Source organism: Pelobates fuscus, chromosome 6 (genome assembly GCF_036172605.1).
Source record: "Pelobates fuscus isolate aPelFus1 chromosome 6, aPelFus1.pri, whole genome shotgun sequence".
Taxonomy (NCBI): domain Eukaryota; kingdom Metazoa; phylum Chordata; class Amphibia; order Anura; family Pelobatidae; genus Pelobates; species Pelobates fuscus.
In genome coordinates this window covers 88,171,868-88,189,848 of record NC_086322.1, presented here as the reverse complement: position 1 = coordinate 88,189,848, position 17,981 = coordinate 88,171,868, and the positions used below count along the sequence as shown (strand labels likewise).

The following is a 17,981-nucleotide window of genomic DNA, read 5'->3' as shown; positions in this document are numbered from 1 at the left end:
AGAGGTATTAGACCCTTAAATACTAAATTCCCTTTGACGTGTCACTGTAGTGAATAACCGTATAAGAATGTAGCAAGACAGTGATCACCTCCATACAGTCATATATCAGTGTGAGCTCTTTCTGGGGATTGTGGGTGGCTCTTAAAAGAGCCTTTGTGTAAGTTTGGGAGCTGAGGGACAGTGGAGTTACTTGCTCTTGGCTGGCTTGTGGCTGTCGGTTTTCTTGGGCAGTAAAACAGCCTGGATATTGGGCAATACCCCACCCTGGGCTATGGTGACCCCTCCGAGCAGTTTGTTGAGCTCCTCGTCGTTGCGCACAGCGAGCTGCAGATGGCGGGGGATGATGCGGGTCTTCTTGTTGTCTCGGGCTGCATTCCCAGCCAGTTCCAGGATCTCAGCGGTCAGATACTCCAGCACTGCAGCCAGATAGACCGGAGCTCCTGCTCCAACCCGCTCGGCATAATTGCCCTTTCTGAGCAGCCTGTGGACACGGCCGACTGGGAACTACAGACCTGCTCTGGATGATCGGGTCTTGGCTTTAGACCTGACTTTGCCGCCCTGTTTGCCTCTTCCTGACATTTTCAAAACGAAATCGAATTATCGTCTAGACCTTGGCGCCCCCTGCACGGCTATTTATACCATCTCAGATACCGCGAGCTCTAATCTAATTGGTTGCATTTTAAAGCCACCAATCAGCGTCCGACTCAGAAAGTAACCAATCGCTGTAGGTTACTGCGTTCCATGCTCAATGCTCTTACTGAACGAACCAATAGAAAATGCACACAGGTCAGGCTTTACTGCCAGGGCTTCTATATATAGAGCAGCTGGGGAACGTGTTCCTTATTCTGTTGGAAATTTCGTAAGATTTCTCTGATCATCATGCCTAAACCAGCCAAGTCCGCTCCCGCACCCAAGAAGGGCTCTAAAAAAGCCGTGACCAAGACCCAGAAGAAGGATGGGAAGAAGCGCAGAAAGAGCAGGAAGGAGAGCTATGCCATCTACATGTACAAGGTGCTGAAACAGGTCCACCCCGACACCGGTATCTCCTCCAAGGCCATGGGGATCATGAACTCCTTTGTCAATGATATTGATACCGGAGAAACTGACGGAAGCCAAGCACAGAGAGATGGACACAGGTTTCTTCAGGAAGGAAGAGATTCTTTATTCGGTTCACCGATCGGGACTCAGAGGGACTAATGTCACCAAAATACAGCAAGTTCTGAGCCCCGGACAATAGTGTAGGCTCCTTATATAGGCACATAACTCCTCCCATATTAAGCTCCACCCGCACATTCTCTTGACCAATCAATACAAATAAGAATTAACTTCCTGCTTGACCGCATGGCCTGTCCAGCACAATGGAGGAGGGGAATACTACATCCTGTATTCTTGCACATGCTCCGTACACTACTGATCGTATCTTGCCTCGTGCAACCAACTGATCGATACGTCAGCATATGCACGTACACATGCCACGTGGTAATCTCGGCCTACTAAATTTATTTTTACCGAGATTCCACCACATTCCCCCCTTTGATGCCTCTTGATATTTCACAATTACTTGAGGCATCACTTAACCTTGGTTTGCATACACCGCAAGTTACCATGAACCAGACCAGACTTATCTATGATGTGAATCTTCAACACTCATCTTCCTGCATTGATTCTCCCTGATCTAGAGCCTTATATTTATAAATTGCCATTATCTGTGCAGCAGCCTTCCTCTCTGCTATATTTTCTATCAGGCTTTGCACAGACCTAACTACTAAGGGTATAAGACATGGCAGGAGTAGACACAACATTAAAATCAGTAGGACTCCACCTACCACTGCCTTAAGCCCTCCAAACCACTCATACCAGCTACCAAACCAACTACTTGGATTGTACCCTTTCCATACCTGAGTAGGCACATGCGCTAGTTTAACCATATGGCTAGTAAGCTCAGCTATTGCTTGCCCTTCGTCATCTATTTGAAGACAGCAATTGCTCAGGTTAAACTTCCCACATACACCTCCCTCTACTGCCAATAGGTAATCCAAGGCTAATCTATTTTGGTACACTGCTGTCCTCATCCTGGTATTATGCTTTGCTAGAAGATTGAGCGCTTGTGATGTCTCATTAGTAATGATCTCAACCACTGCCTGTAATCTTATAATACGGTTGAGCATATAAATTGGGGTTCTATAACCAAAAGTACCATCCTCTGCCCACGTGGCTGGCCCATAGTAATCTATAATACGCTGGGGAGGCCATTCATCATCTTCCCAGGCGCCTATCTCTATGGGTCCCCTTTTCTTCCTATGATTCACATCATAGACTTTAACACCTAAAGTCTCACCTGTTTCGATAGGCAACAAGAAGAAGGATGGTTTGAGCATACCCAACACACATGCCCCTTCCCAGTCCTGTGGCAACTCCGAATAGGCTTTCTTACCACAGATCCAGTACAAATTTGCTGGGGCTCTCCAATTAGATGTGATGGATAAATCAAACCATACGTCCTTTGAATTGGCATATCTTGCAAACGGGTTAGATGGTTCTGAGACATTTGAAGCCGACCACCAAGTTGTATTCTTTGTATCATCATCATAAGCTTTTTGCCCTAGACAAGTTAATTCTCCTACAGAAGTATTATACATCATTCCTTTCCTCGCTATGCAAACATAACCTATGATGGAGGTCTTTAATCTCCACTCAGATTTACCTCTAACACTCATATGATAATCGGCTTGTGTAGATATTAATTGGTCAACTGCCTCAGAACCGGACATTACCTCCTTTGCTTCCCAAGGCCATTGGTCTCCCATGTTAGTACCTCCACACACATAGCAGTTGGTAACATTAAGACTACCGGCAATACTTTCGGCTAAATCAATGAACAGGTTTTTAGCATTATGGGGGATCTTATTATCTATGCTCATCTCTTCATAAAAGGAATGGTATACTTGATGAGTTTGGGAGGTTACCGTATCAGTCTCTATCCCTATAAACAATACTGTCCCAGGGTCTAAACCCGTCCCATATATTTGGAACCCAAATAAATTACCATATTTATCTAAGAACTTGTCAGGGTTATTTATAAGTATATGGATTGGATTGCATTCCATAGACTTACAGTATGGATTGGTAGGCAACTTAGTCACAATCATGTCCTTGTCTGCTGTCTGTCCCCAAGTTGCCCACCCCACACAAGACCAATATGGGCAAAAGTTATAATCTCTATTTGGGCATCTAGGACTCACATACTTATTTTTACTACTGGGACAAATATATTTATCGTTAGACCCATACGTTCTCTCCCATCTAAGATCCCCACATACATTCCACGGCTTTCTACCACTCGATATCGCTTTACACGCATCAAATAGCAGAACACGTGAAGAATATACGGATTCTAATACCGTTTTGTTAATTAGGGTCCCCTGAGGATCTCCATTCCTGAGAGTCAACCAAATTGTACGGGGTTGATACTCTGGACTGAAGCACTTAGGTTCTCCTACCCCTAAATGGCACACACTATATTCTATATTTAAGTATCTACATCTTGATACATCTCCTTTACACTCGTATTGCGAATGCCAAATTAGGGTCTGGGAAATATGATTACCTGTTCTTGTAGTCTTAATGCATACCTCACAGCTAGGAGTGTCGGTACCTCTACCTTCCTGAATATAAAAATACACATATAAAAACATTATTAGAAACACATCTTTCGTCGTCATCCTCAGTCTTCGTCCGTGTGATGGCACCTCAGCTTCCAGGTGTAAGGGCTGCAGGGAATGGAGTTCTGCTCGTCTTCACAGGGGTCCCTTCGAGACTTTTCCTGACTTATACACTACACGTCGGTGAGCGGACAGGCTTTATTATGGCCTTCTCACTCACTTACCAATCTCTGAAACAATAAAATTTGTAATCCACAAGGTTCCTCGTCACTCCGACTGAATCGTGCGCTTTAACCGGATCTTGCAGGGATTCTCTGGATCTGCTGTAGCTTGCCAAGAATCGACTGCTGCTGGTTTAACCCTGGAGTGATGTATCCACGGAGTCACTTTGGCTACTTTTATCGCTGTAGGGGTAGACAAAAGAACAACATAAGGACCTCTCCACTTGGGCCCTAACGGTACATTATTCCACTCTTTAATCCACACTTGGTCTCCTGGGTGGTAACTATGAACTGGGGGATAAATATTCACAGGTAATCTATCTTGTACCCATTTCTGTACCTCCTCCATAGTCTTACCCAACTCTACAACCTGCTGCCGGGTAATTCCTTCTCCCAACTGACTCAAATCCCCCCTTAAGTTACCAAGTACGGGAGGTGGTCGCGCATACATGATCTCAAAAGGAGAGAGGCCCATCCTTCTGGTAGGTGTACTGCGGATTCGCAATAGAGCTATGGGCAAGAGAACGTTCCACTTAAGTTGGGTTTCCTGACACATTTTAGCCAACTGATTCTTGATAGTTCTATTCATTCTCTCTACCTTACCAGAACTCTGGGGTCTATATGCCGTATGAAGCCTCCACTTTATACCAAGCATATGAGTCAGTGGTTGTAGGCACTGATGAACAAAAGCTGGACCATTGTCCGATCCTATAGAGCAGGGTAGTCCATATCGGGGTATTATTTCTCGTAGCAGGAATCTCACAACTTCTCCTGCTTTTTCTGTACGAGTAGGACATGCTTCTACCCAGCCTGAATAGGTGCACACAACTACCAGTAGGTAGCGATGTCCACCAGATTTAGGCATTACTGTATAGTCAATTTGTAGATCGGACATGGGGAGTCCCCCCATAAACTGGACTCCTGGTGGCTTTACTGGTCCTTGCCTTGCATTATTTTTAGCACACGTTACACATCTTCGTACAATGGCCTGAGTCAAATTGGACAATCTTGGTATGTAGAAATATTTTCTGAGAGATTCTTCTGTACTGTCTCTCCCAGAATGTGTCCCGTTGTGATAGTTTTGGACAATTTCTACCGGTAGTGATGCTGGAATGACTATTCTTCCATCTTCTAACTGATACCATTTGTTCTCCAAATACTTTCCAGGTTCAGTCTTTAACCACTCCTCTTCTTGAGCTGTATAAACTGGAGTCCATTGAGACAGTGGAGTTGGTATCAGAGCAGCTATATGCTCCACATATTCCTGTCTTTCTCATTCAGCGGCACGCTTAGCTGCACTATCTGCCATCCGATTTCCTTTGGTTACATCACCATCTCCTCTCAGATGCGCTCGACAATGTATAATACCGACTTCTTTCGGCTCCCACACTGCTTCCAATAGTTGTAGGATTTCGGCTGCGTACTTGATTTCTTTGCCTTCTGAATTCAATAGTCCTCTTTCTTTATACAAAGCTCCGTGGGCATGGGTGGTTAAAAACGCATACTTGGAGTCCGTGTAGATGTTCACTCTTAGACCTTCAGCCAATTGTAACGCTTGTGTCAGTGCTATCAATTCTGCCTTTTGTGCTGATGTTCCTTTTGCCAGTGGCCGAGCTTCTATCACCTTATCTATCGTTGTTACTGCATATCCTGCATAGCGGATCCCTTCTTTCACATAACTACTGCCGTCGGTGTAATATTGAACATCGGGGTTCTGGATGGGAAAATCACGAAGATCTGGTCTACTTGAAAATACTTCATCCATCACTTCCAAACAATCATGTTGACTTTCAGTAGGTTGTGGCAAAAGGGTAGCTGGATTTAAGGTATTTACAGTCTCTAAATGCACTCTTGGGTTTTCACACAACATTGCTTGATACTTGGTCATACGGCTGTTACTAAACCAATGATTTCCTTTGTAATCCAACAACGTCTGTACTGCATGTGGGACTCGTACATAAAGTTCTTGACCCAGAGTGAGTTTATCGGCTTCAGCTACTAACAGGGCGGCTGCAGCTACTGCTCTTAGGCAAGGTGGAAGTCCGCTGGCCACTGCATCCAGTTGCTTAGACATGTAGGCAACAGGTCTTTGCCATGATCCCAAGTACTGTGTCAATACTCCCACAGCCATTCTTCTTTGCTCATGTACATACAGGTAGAATGGTCGTGTGTGATCAGGTAGACCTAATGCTGGGGCACTCATCAAAGCCCTCTTCACATCTTCAAATGCCGTTTGCTGTTCTTGAGTCCATAAGAAGGGGTCGTGCTCTGTACCTTTGATAGCTGCATACAGAGGTTTTGCCAGTATCGCGTAGCTGGGAATCCATATCCTACAGAAGCCTGCTGCCCCCAAGAATTCTCGCACTTGTCTTCTATTCTTGGGTATCGGTATTTGGCACACCGCTTCTTTTCTCTCTGGCCCCATAATTCTTTGACCTTCAGAGATATGGAATCCCAGATATTTGACAGTTGGCAAACACAACTGAGCCTTCTTTCTAGACACCTTGTATCCTGCCTTCCAGAGAATGTGTAGTAGATCGTGCGTTGCTTGCTGACATATTTCCTTTGTAACTGCTGCTATCAACAAGTCATCTACATATTGTAACAATACACACTCTCCTGGGATGGACTCGAAATCCAGTAGATCTTGACTTAGAGCTGAACCAAATAGGGTAGGTGAATTTTTAAACCCTTGTGGCAGTCTTGTCCAAGTCATTTGGCGTTTCGAGCCCGTTACAGCGTTTTCCCATTGGAAAGCGAAGATACATTGGCTTTCTGCGGCAATTCGGAGGCAAAAGAAGGCATCTTTGAGGTCTAAGACTGTAAAATAAGTTGCCCCGCCCGGAATTAAAGCAAGCAGGTTATATGGATTGGGCACAACTGGATGTATGCTAACAACCGCATCATTGACTGCTCTCAAGTCCTGCACAGGTCGATACTCATCTGTACCGGGCTTTTGAACAGGCAGCAATGGGGTGTTCCAGGGGGAAGTACAGAATTTTAGGATACCATACCGTATGAACTTATCCAGATAAGATTGGATGTTCTTCTTAGCCTTCTGCAGGATGTGATATTGCCGTAGGCTCACTGGATAAACCCCAAGTTTTAGTTCGATTTTAATAGGTGGAATATTGCGGGCCAGTCCTGGTGGGTTGTTCTCTGCCCAAACTCCTGGTATGTTGAATAAGGATTCATCACTCCTAGGGTTTTGGCTAGTCAACGCTGTATAAAGTCGCCACTCTTCTTCCTTTGGTACGGATAATGTCATAACACCTGAAGGTCCATTAAACTTTAAGGATGTTGTTCCATTTGGTAGGAACGTAATCTGCGCTTGTAATTTGGATAGCATATCACTTCCCAGCAATTGGACTGGACTTTCAGGCCAGTAAAGGAATTGATGTTTTACTACGTGGCCTCCCAATGTACAGAGTCGACTTTTAAGAACCGGTTTTGCAGCACTTCTTCCAGTTGCTCCTATTACAGTAATAGTTCTTCCAGATGGAGGAGCAACTAGGTTAGTCACCACCGAATGTTCAGCACCAGTGTCGATCATGAATGCACTCCTTTTTCCCCCTATTGATACATCGACCATAGGCTCCGCTCGACCAAGGGGGATGGAGCCCGGTCGGTATCAATAGTCCTCCATGACCGTGTCAGCCAATCCTACAAAGTCCCTACCTTCTCTATCGCGGGACCTTTGCGCTGCTGGATAGTACCTATCTTCCCTTACACTTCCTCTATTACCATTACTTCCTCTATTACCATTGCTCCCTCCGGGGCCTCCTCTACCTCTCGCTCTGCCTCTAAAGTTTCCATAACCTGCCCTGGGTTGGTCTCTCTCATACTGCTCTCTTTGTGGACACTCACTTCTCCAATGCCCTTCTTCCTTGCAATATGCGCACTGATTCCTACTCAGGGGCTCCCTATTCCACCTACTATCGCCTCTATCTGTTCCTCGTCTATCTACGCCTGCGATTGCTACCGCTAGCATATCAGCCTTTCTACGCATCTTGCGCTCTTCCTCTTTCTTTGTCTCTGTTTCCCTGTTCATGTACACCTTATTTGCTACCTCCATTAGTTGGGTGATAGACATACCTGCAAACCCTTCTAACTTTTGTAGCTTGCGCTTAATATCTCCGTAAGCTTGGCTGACAAAGGCGGAGTTTACCATTCGGGAATTATCAGCGTCTTCCGGATTAAAGGGGGTATACAAGCAGTATGCCTCCAATAATCGGTCATAAAAGACACTGGGCGCTTCATCACTTTTCTGAATCACCTCAACTGTCTTCGACATATTAATGGCTTTCTTCCCTCCGGCTTTCATGCCAGCAATTATAGCGTCTCTATAGGCTTTTAGTTGAACCATATCTGCGCCATTAACATTCCAGTCGGGATCGGTATTAGGATAATGCGTTGCGGCCCATGCTGCTGGATTGGCTTGATTTAAAGCACGGGCTTCATCCTCTAGCGCTTTAATGGCCGCTTGGTTAATCCTAGTCCTTTCCTCATTATTGAACATTAATAACTGCTGGCAATCAGCCCATGTCGGATTATGTGTCTGAACTATCGAGGTGAACAGATCGGTCATAGCTTGTGGTTTCTCAGTGTACGAGGAATTGTGGGTCTTCCAATTCAAGAGATCGGTAGTCGTGAACGGGACATATACGAAGACTGGGTCAGCATATACCATTTGACCTGCGGCATCGAGATAGGCTGACCCAGGATTCAGACGAAGAGGCATCTGGTAATGTTTGGGTCGTTGGGTACCGGTCAGTTGTCGGGTTAGTATAGGGCTACGTGAAGGGGCGTCGGTTAGAGGTTCCAGTCGGGGGGTGGTAAGGCATGAGGATGTGGGAGCTTGATTTTGGGAAAGGTCGGTGAATAGAATATTCCGAGCCGAGCTAGAAGAAGCTTGACCGGAAGTTTGAAGTGGCGCCAAATCAGGATATTCAGATCTAACGGGGGTTGGTTCCGGAAGGGAAGATTTAATACGAGGGGGGGTGGATTCTGCACTGGAGGAGGAAGTGGATGGGGGCAATGGGGGAAGGGATGTAGAGCTTCCTGTACTCGTACCACTTCCTCCTAAAGGGAAGTAAGGGGGCGGCAAAGGGATCTCGGACTCAGGGGGCGTGTCCAAAATGGGCCTAACCATAGTCCTAGTGGACAAACAAGTCCTGGCCACCATGAGGCGACATTGCTCCTCGTGGCATATCCGAATCCATCTTGGCGAGTCGTTTACGGCCTGTCTCCAACAATCAATATATGGAAACTGTCCGTAAAGTTCAGGCCTACCTGATACAGCCACGTGTACACGCTGTACCAGAGTTGGATCCAAACTGCCACGTGGCGGCCATGCCGCAACCAAAGTAGGCCACTCCCTAGTACACAAAGTGACCAAACGTACAGGAGACATTTTAACCCCAAAATCACATGTTTTAAATCCCTTTTTGAAATTCTTTACCATACAACCTAAGGGATCCAAGATCGTTGACTCCGACGCGCCCATACTTATCAATGGAGCGTCGTTGACAACGAATACTATGCACACGTTCTATTCAACAGTCACACCCGTTTCTTCCGGCAACAGCACCACGTGGTACGGTTACCAAGTGAAACGTACACAATAACACAATAAACACTCAAGGAATTCCCGTACACACACAGCTGTTACACCAGTCACTAAATAATCAATATTATGCCCTTTGGCGAAACTATACAGTCACCCACGCTATAATTCTCTATATATGAATTACCCGTCTATAACACACCCCAGTAACATCGTCTTTTACAAATAGCAGTTACAGTACGGTTAGCATAGGTCAAGGCACAATTTAGGGTCACAATACAATTATTAGTGGTTATGGTGTTAAACATGCAATAGACGACAATGATTAGTACTTATATACAGTGTCAGTAAATATACAGGGTTATGTACCGTGCACTATGATACAGCAACACACTATTAACACTCTCGCTAGACGGCTGAGCTCGCGCTATCTAACAAGATATACACTTTACTAACAATCTTTAACACATATACAATCCCAACTAAACTATTGGCCAGTACCTTGAATGGACTACCTAAAACTATCTACATCCGTTTTGGTTAGCCACACTGCCCAAGCACCACATATAGCGAACTAGAGGGCGGAATTTACAACAGAACCCTTTTAGTCTTTCTACTCTATCAATAGTCTAGTGGGTTCCAAATTTACACGCCTTCCCACTTAGCCAAGATAGGTTGAGATCTAGCGGACCGAATTTACACAGGCGCCGCTTAGTCTCTCGGTCCCTCCGACCTAGCGAACGTAATATACACCCTAGAACGCTAGTCTAGACAAGACACCGGTGTCCGGCTAGGGCTATTTACACAGGACCCCGCCTGACTCCAAACCAAATCAAACGGTCTTACTAAAGAGCGTTCGATTGAGCGGTGCGCCTTCGCTCCTTCCCTCCGACAGAGGGGGCAGATTCCATACACAGATTTAAACCCCTTATGGGCCTACCGCACAATCGGTATACCCCTAGTGGGTCCGCCGTCTAAAACAGCGGTCGTCTTACCTCCTCGTTCCTGAACCTGAGTTCACACTCATCGACGGGGACACCCCAGCACTTCTTACGTAGAGGCAGATGATCTCCTGGACAACAGACCAGTGTCGCCGAGACGAAGGGAGGTACACGCAGAAGTTCAGGGGTGCAGCCGTAGAGAACGTGGGCAAAGATAGACCGCCTCACGCCTCTGCCTCTCAGCTACCGTTGAACGATGAGCTTCCTGGCCAATGCACCAAATGATACCGGAGAAACTGACGGAAGCCAAGCACAGAGAGATGGACACAGGTTTCTTCAGGAAGGAAGAGATTCTTTATTCGGTTCACCGATCGGGACTCAGAGGGACTAATGTCACCAAAATACAGCAAGTTCTGAGCCCCGGACAATAGTGCAGGCTCCTTATATAGGCACATAACTCCTCCCATATTAAGCTCCACCCGCACATTCTCTTGACCAATCAATACAAATAAGAATTAACTTCCTGCTTGACCGCATGGCCTGTCCAGCACAATGGAGGAGGGGAATACTACATCCTGTATTCTTGCACATGCTCCGTACACTACTGATCGTATCTTGCCTCGTGCAACCAACTGATCGATACGTCAGCATATGCACGTACACATGCCACGTGGTAATCTCGGCCTACTAAATTTATTTTTACCGAGATTCCACCACAATATCTTCGAGCACATCGCAGGGGAAGCCTCCCGTCTGGCTCACTACAACAAGCGCTCCACCATCACCTCCCGGGAGATCCAGACCGCTGTACGGCTCTTACTGCCCGGAGAGCTGGCCAAACACGCCGTGTCTGAGGGCACCAAGGCAGTGACCAAGTACACCAGGGCCAAGTAAAGACCCGTCACCCAAACTCTAATAACACAAAGGCTCTTCTAAGAGCCACCCACACAATCCACGAGAGAGCTGTGACTATATTACGAGAGTATTCTCTATGTGCGAAATGTAAAAAGTAATCGATTGTCGCGTTACACTATTTCAATTTTGAAATCTTCTTCAAGCTAAAATAAATTGTAAAACACTCTCAATGGCAGAACCTATAGTGTAACATTTATTCTGCTGGTTATAAAGTATCCTAAAAGATACAACAGCCTGAAACTATTATAATGTATCAATCTAGCTTACAAATGAAACGTGTTTCCATTCACACTCCTCTCTCACAAATTATACAATGCTGCCATCTCGTGTATACAGATTGCAATGGTTACTTTTTGTTTAATACATATCATGGATCAAACCAGCAATATCAATCTCAATGAATACTTTATAAATTAAAATTAGGAGTTTGGTGGGTCTGTTTCCCTCTTATAATGTATTTATTACCAAATTTATACATTCAGCGTTCTCTGCATGGCGTTTTTAAAGCGGTAAAGTCGGTTACAAAATGGCGAAGTTTAAATCCTGCATGATATAGTCCCCCTGCTGGCTCTGTCACAGCAGCTTTTTGTTCTTCCACTTTCATCTCCCGCCATTTCCTGGCCTCATACTGATTGCAGTTTCATTGAGCAGTATTTTGTGATGATAAAATGCATATAGTTTAACCCTTTCATACTCAGGTGGAAACGACTGCCATATAATTTGTATGGACTGTGATGCTTAGAGAATTCTAATGATTCCTCAAACTATAATTATCACAGTATAGAATGTCTAGTTTTAGGTCTGTTTCGAGGTGTATAAAGTCAGTATGCAGCATGTTTTCCATATAAAAAGCGGGAATGGCTGCTTCGATCACAGCAGCTTTTCTCTCCGGCCGTTTTAGATCACATACTGACTGCAGTTTAGTGCAGAGAGAATTCTAGTCTTACTAACAAGCAAAACTTTAACCCTCTCAGCCTCCAATGCCCTTATTTCATGTTTTATGAGAGCATTGCATTCAAACAGAAAACGAAGCAGGATATTCGGGGAAACATAAGGCCACATTATATGGATAGGAAACACATTGGAGTTTGGGTTACCGGAAGGCTACTCTGTAATTTCTCGTTCTCCAATATGTTGTAGGGAGCATTGAGACAGCCGAGCCATCCTGGTGGAATTATAGCCTTATGAGGGAAGGAGTGGGCGGCTCTGAAAAGAGCCTTTGGTTTGAATGAATTATCGAACATCAGCCGAAACGTTTAACCTCCGAAACCGTAGAGAGTGCGGCCCTGGCGTTTCAGCGCGTACACCACGTCCATGGCGGTGACCGTCTTCCTCTTGGCGTGCTCGGTGTAGGTGACGGCATCACGGATAACGTTCTCCAGGAAGACTTTCAGCACTCCTCGAGTCTCCTCGTAAATGAGGCCGGAGATTCGCTTGACACCTCCTCTGCGAGCCAAACGGCGGATAGCCGGTTTACATAGAAACATAGAAACATAGAATGTGACGGCAGATAAGAACCATTCGGCCCATCTAGTCTGCCCAATGTTCTAAATACTTTCATTAGTCCCTGGCCTTATCTTATAGTTAGGATAGCCTTATGCCTATCCCACGCATGCGTAAACTCCTTTACTGTGTTAACCTCTACCACTTCAGCTGGAAGGCTATTCCATGCATCCACTACCCTCTCAGTAAAGTAATACTTCCTGATATTATTTTTAAACCTTTGTCCCTCTAATTTAAGACTATGTCCTCTTGTTGTGGTAGTTTTTCTTCTTTTAAATATAGTCTCCTCCTTTACTGTGTTGATTCCCTTTATGTATTTAAATGTTTCTATCATATCCCCCCTGTCTCGTCTTTCCTCCAAGCTATACATGTTAAGATCCTTTAACCTTTCCTGGTAAGTTTTATCCTGCAATCCATGAACCAGTTTAGTAGCCCTTCTTTGAACTCTCTCTAAGGTATCAATATCCTTCTGAAGATAGGGTCTCCAGTACTGTGTACAGTACTCCAAGTGAGGTCTCACCAGTGTTCTGTACAATGGCATGAGCACTTCCCTCTTTCTACTGCTAATACCTCTCCCTATACAACCAAGCATTCTGCTAGCATTTCCTGCTGCTCTATTACATTGTCTGCCTACCTTTAAGTCGTCAGAAATAATCACCCCTAAATCCCTTTCCTCAGATGTTGAGGTTAGGACTCTATCAAATATTCTGTACTCTGCCCTTGGGTTTTTACGTCCAAGATGCATTATCTTGCACTTATCCACATTAAATGTCAGTTGCCACAACTCTGACCATTTTTCTAGTTTACCTAAATCATTTTCCATTTGGCTTATCCCTCCTGGAACATCAACCCTGTTACATATCTTAGTATCATCCGCAAAAAGACACACCTTACCATCAAGACCTTCTGCAATATCACTAATAAAAATATTAAAGAGAATGGGTCCAAGTACAGATCCCTGAGGTACCCCACTGGTGACAAGCCCAAGCTTCGAATATACTCCATTGACTACAACCCTCTGTTGCCTGTCACTCAGCCACTGCCTTACCCATTCAACAATATTGGAATCCAAACTCAAAGATTGTAGTTTATTGATAAGCCTTCTATGTGCAACAGTGTCAAAAGCCTTACTGAAATCTAGGTAAGCAATGTCTACTGCACCACCCTGATCTATAATTTTAGTTACCCAATCAAAAAAATCAATAAGATTAGTTTGGCATGATCTCCCTGAAGTAAACCCACGTTGTCTCTGATCTTGAAATCCATGTGTTTTTAGATGTTCAACAATCCTATCCTTTAACATGGTTTCCATCACTTTCCCCACTATTGAAGTAAGGCTTACTGGCCTATAGTTGCCCGACTCCTCCCTATTACCTTTCTTGTGAATGGGCACAACATTCGCTAACTTCCAATCTTCTGGGACTACTCCTGTTATCAATGATTGGTTAAATAAATCTGTTAATGGTTTTGCTAGTACACCACTAAGCTCTTTTAATAGCTTTGGGTGTATTCCATCAGGTCCCATTGACTTATTTGTCTTTACTTTTGACAGTTGAAATAGAACCTCTTCCTCTGTAAACTCACGTGTAATAAATGACTCATTTATCCTTTTTCTTAACTGAGGTCCTACCGAACAAAAATATTCATTGAGGCAGTCAGCTAGACCTTTATCCTCATCTACATACCTTCCTTCTTTTGTTTTTAATCTAACTAATCCTTGTTTTACTTTTCTTTTCTCATTTATGTATCTAAAAAAGTTTTGTCCCCCTTTTTTACTGACTGTGCTATTTTCTCTTCTGTGTGTGATTTGGAAGCTCTTATAACTTGCTTAGCCTCTTTCTGCCTAATCTTATAGGTCATTCTGTCTTCCTCACTCTGGGTTTTTTTATAATTACTAAATGCTAACTTTTTGTTTTTTACTATTTTGGCCACATCTGCGGAGTACCACAGTGGTTTCTTGAATTTTTTGCTTTTACTGACAAGCCTAATGCAATTTTCTGTTGCCTTCAGTAGTGCAACTTTTAAATAATCCCATTTCTTTTGGACTCCATTTAAATTGCTCCAGTCTGATAATGACTCCTTTACACATATTCTAATTTTAGAAAAGTCTGTTTTTCTAAAGTCTAAAACTTTTGTTTTTGTGTGGTGTGACTCAGTCACTGTTCTTATATTAAACCACACTGACTGATGATCACTGGATCCTAAACTTTCACCTACAGTAATATCTGATACCAAATCTCCATTTGTTAACACTAAATCTAGTATGGCCTCTTTACGAGTTGGCTCCTCAACGACTTGTTTTAGAGACAATCCCAGTAGGGAGTTTAGAATATGTGTGCTCCTGGCACAAGTAGCTATTTTTGTTTTCCAATTCACATCAGGAAGATTAAAGTCACCCATGATGATAACTTCCCCCTTCATTGTCATTTTAGCTATTTCTTCAACTAGTAGATTATCTAACTCTTCAATTTGTCCTGGGGGCCTATAAATCACACCTACACGAGTTACTGTGTGATTACCAAATTCTAACGTAACCCAAACGGACTCTATGTTCGCCTCACTAACCTTTATTAGGCTAGATTTTATGCTATCCTTTACATACAGGGCCACCCCTCCCCCTTTCTTGCCTTCCCTGTCTTTTCTATATAAAGAGTACCCTGGTATTGCTATGTCCCAGTCATTTTTCTCATTATACCATGTCTCAGTAACAGCGACTAAATCTACACTATCAGTTGCAATTATTGCCACAAGTTCATGGATCTTATTCCCTAAACTGCAAGCATTTGTAGACATGACTTTAAGCTTATCATTTTTTAACACACTTGCTACAGGCACCTTCTGTCCTTGTTTTGGGGGACAATTGGATTGATGTTTTATCACCCTTTTGCCCCCCCTCCTAGTTTAAAAACATCCTAGCAAAACCTCTGAACTGCTCACTGAGAACATTTGTTCCCTTTTGAGAAAGATGCAAACGATCTTTTTTGTACAGTTTATTTCCATTCCAAACAGAGCTACCATGAGCAATAAAGCCAAATCCTTGCTCCCGACACCATTCACCAAGCCACAAGTTAAAGTCCCTAATACGCATCCGCCTGTCGTTCTAAGTGTTATGCACAGGCAGAACTTCAGAGAATGACAGTGTGGAAGCAACCTGCCGTATATCATTGGCAAAAACACTAAAAACTTCCTTAACCTCTGAAACCTCATTGCAAGCCAAGTCATTTGTCCCTAAATGGACAAGTACATCCAATTCCCCTTCCTGCTTTGCTTGCTTAACAATATTACAGATACGTCTCCTGTCTCTGTGAGCAGTATCTCCGGGAAGAAACCTCACAAGACCATCATTGTCCATCTCCACACCTCTTATGATGGAATCCCCCAACAACAACTGCTTTCTATTAGGCCTCACCATAGTCTTCAAGCCTCTCTGCACAACACCACTAGCCTCAGTGCCTCTTTGCACAACACCACTAGCCTCAGTGCCTCTTTGCACAACACCACTAGCCTCAGTTTAGTGATCCCCTGGATGTTATCACGGAGCACCTTCCTGTGCCGCTTGGCACCACCTTTACCGAGCCTTTTCCCTCCTTTACCGCGACCAGACATTCTGAGCTGAGACAAGTGGAACAATGAATGCTCCCAACACGGCCGCCTTCTCTTATATGTCTCTTGAGACGACCGAGTGGGGAACTGATAGACAAATCAAACCGTCACTGGGCGGCTCTTGTCGTTGATTGGCTGATGCAGGAGGTTGTGCTTTGCGGTGATTTGCTGAATAGTCATTTTTGAACTAGAGAAAAAAAACGCCAGCGGGAAAGGTTTCTACCGTATTCGAATTTGCAGCTCCGGCAAGTATTCAGTGCAGACTGCATTTACTGATAAAATGTTTCATTTTTCTTCACTTTGCTTCATACATAATAGACAAATCCTGTAATAGCACGGAATGCAGGTAAAGAGATTAAAAGTAAATATGTCTCGATAAATTATTTAGCTAAAGACATAATTATAATCTTTTAATTTTTACACTGATTGTATGTATTACACATAGTATCTCTTAGTTCTGGATCGAATTATGTAATTAATCAATTAACGCAGTTAACATTGAAAGAGCATGCGTTGCGCTCAGTATTTCAATCTACACTTTTGTCACCAAGTGGCAGCGTCTCTCTCCTCCTATCAGAGTTAGGGGTGTGGTACATTGTGTCCAATCATATCCATCTTTGATCTATAAAGAACTCGGGCTCGCGGCTCTCTAGCCATAGCTCCTGATAAACTTGTGGTAGTTGAGACGCTCAGTTTGACAGAATGGCCCGTACTAAGCAGACAGCCCGTAAATCCACCGGAGGGAAGGCTCCCAGGAAGCAGCTGGCCACCAAGGCTGCCAGGAAAAGCGCTCCCGCTACCGGTGGTGTCAAGAAACCTCACCGTTACCGCCCTGGCACGGTAGCTCTTCGGGAAATCCGTCGCTATCAGAAATCCACTGAGCTGCTGATCCGCAAACTGCCCTTCCAGCGCCTGGTCTGTGAGATCGCCCAGGACTTCAAAACCGACCTGCGCTTCCAGAGCTCTGCTGTCATGGCCTTGCAAGAGGCTAGCGAGGCTTACCTGGTTGGCCTCTTCGAGGATACCAACCTGTGTGCCATCCACGCCAAGAGAGTGACCATCATGCCCAAAGACATCCAGCTGGCTCGCAGGATTAGAGGAGAGCGCGCTTAATGCCATTTTCCTGACCAATCTCTTCATTTCTCCAACCAAAGGCTCTTTTCAGAGCCACTATGTCTTCAACCAAACGAGCTTGTCAATCCCTTCCTCCCGCACCCTTTATTATACAGGACCATGGTCTTTATTTCTATTGGCTAATATCCTGCACTTTACTAGCAAACAGGTCCTGCTGTGAGGCATAATATCGTATAATAAAGTACATTAACAATAATACACTAGGAAATAATACCTGTAAACAGAATCATTTATCCCCTTTTCAATCAGTTATTTATAGTAATAAGGTTAAAAGTAGGATCAACATTTCATTCATTTCCCAGGACTTTAATCAGATCAATACATATACTTTTTTATTTTATTTTTTTATGAGCTTTTTTCTCTCCCACCCCTTCCCCAATTTCAATCAGAATCATGGGGGGAGGGGGGATTTAAGTAACCTAAATGAATCGCTTTG

At 44.2% G+C, this 17,981-nt stretch overlaps 3 protein-coding genes across 3 annotated transcripts; 2 read left to right on the top strand and 1 right to left on the bottom strand.

Annotated features, from left to right (window-relative positions):
- Positions 1-879: 879 nt before the first annotated feature.
- On the top strand, positions 880-11,284 carry LOC134566066 (histone H2B 1.1-like). Its single transcript, XM_063425776.1, has 2 exons — positions 880-1,039; positions 11,130-11,284. Exons 1-2 carry the CDS (start codon positions 880-882, stop codon positions 11,282-11,284), a joined length of 315 nt encoding a protein of 104 aa, XP_063281846.1.
- A 1,277-nt stretch (positions 11,285-12,561) lies between these two features.
- Positions 12,562-16,414, bottom strand: LOC134615416 (histone H4-like). Its single transcript, XM_063459935.1, has 2 exons — positions 16,323-16,414; positions 12,562-12,781 (listed from the first exon to the last, which is right to left on the bottom strand). The coding sequence occupies exons 1-2, from the start codon at positions 16,412-16,414 to the stop codon at positions 12,562-12,564; spliced, it is 312 nt and encodes a 103-aa protein (XP_063316005.1).
- Positions 16,415-17,113: 699 nt separating this feature from the next.
- LOC134566065 (histone H3-like) lies at positions 17,114-17,524 on the top strand. The gene has a single exon (XM_063425774.1). The coding sequence runs from the start codon at positions 17,114-17,116 to the stop codon at positions 17,522-17,524; it is 411 nt and encodes a 136-aa protein (XP_063281844.1).
- Positions 17,525-17,981: the final 457 nt, after the last annotated feature.

Coding starts and splice junctions, on each gene's coding strand:
- LOC134566066 (XM_063425776.1), top strand. CDS start 880: ATGCCTAAACCAGCCAAGTCCGCTCCCGCACCCAAGAAGGGCTCTAAA. Junction 1,040..11,129: donor ACAGGTCCACCCCGACACCG/GTATCTCCTCCA, acceptor AGCACATCGCAG/GGGAAGCCTCCCGTCTGGCT.
- LOC134615416 (XM_063459935.1), bottom strand. CDS start 16,414: ATGTCTGGTCGCGGTAAAGGAGGGAAAAGGCTCGGTAAAGGTGGTGCC. Junction 12,782..16,322: donor GATAACATCCAGGGGATCAC/TAAACTGAGGCT, acceptor TATGTTTCTATG/TAAACCGGCTATCCGCCGTT.
- LOC134566065 (XM_063425774.1), top strand. CDS start 17,114: ATGGCCCGTACTAAGCAGACAGCCCGTAAATCCACCGGAGGGAAGGCT.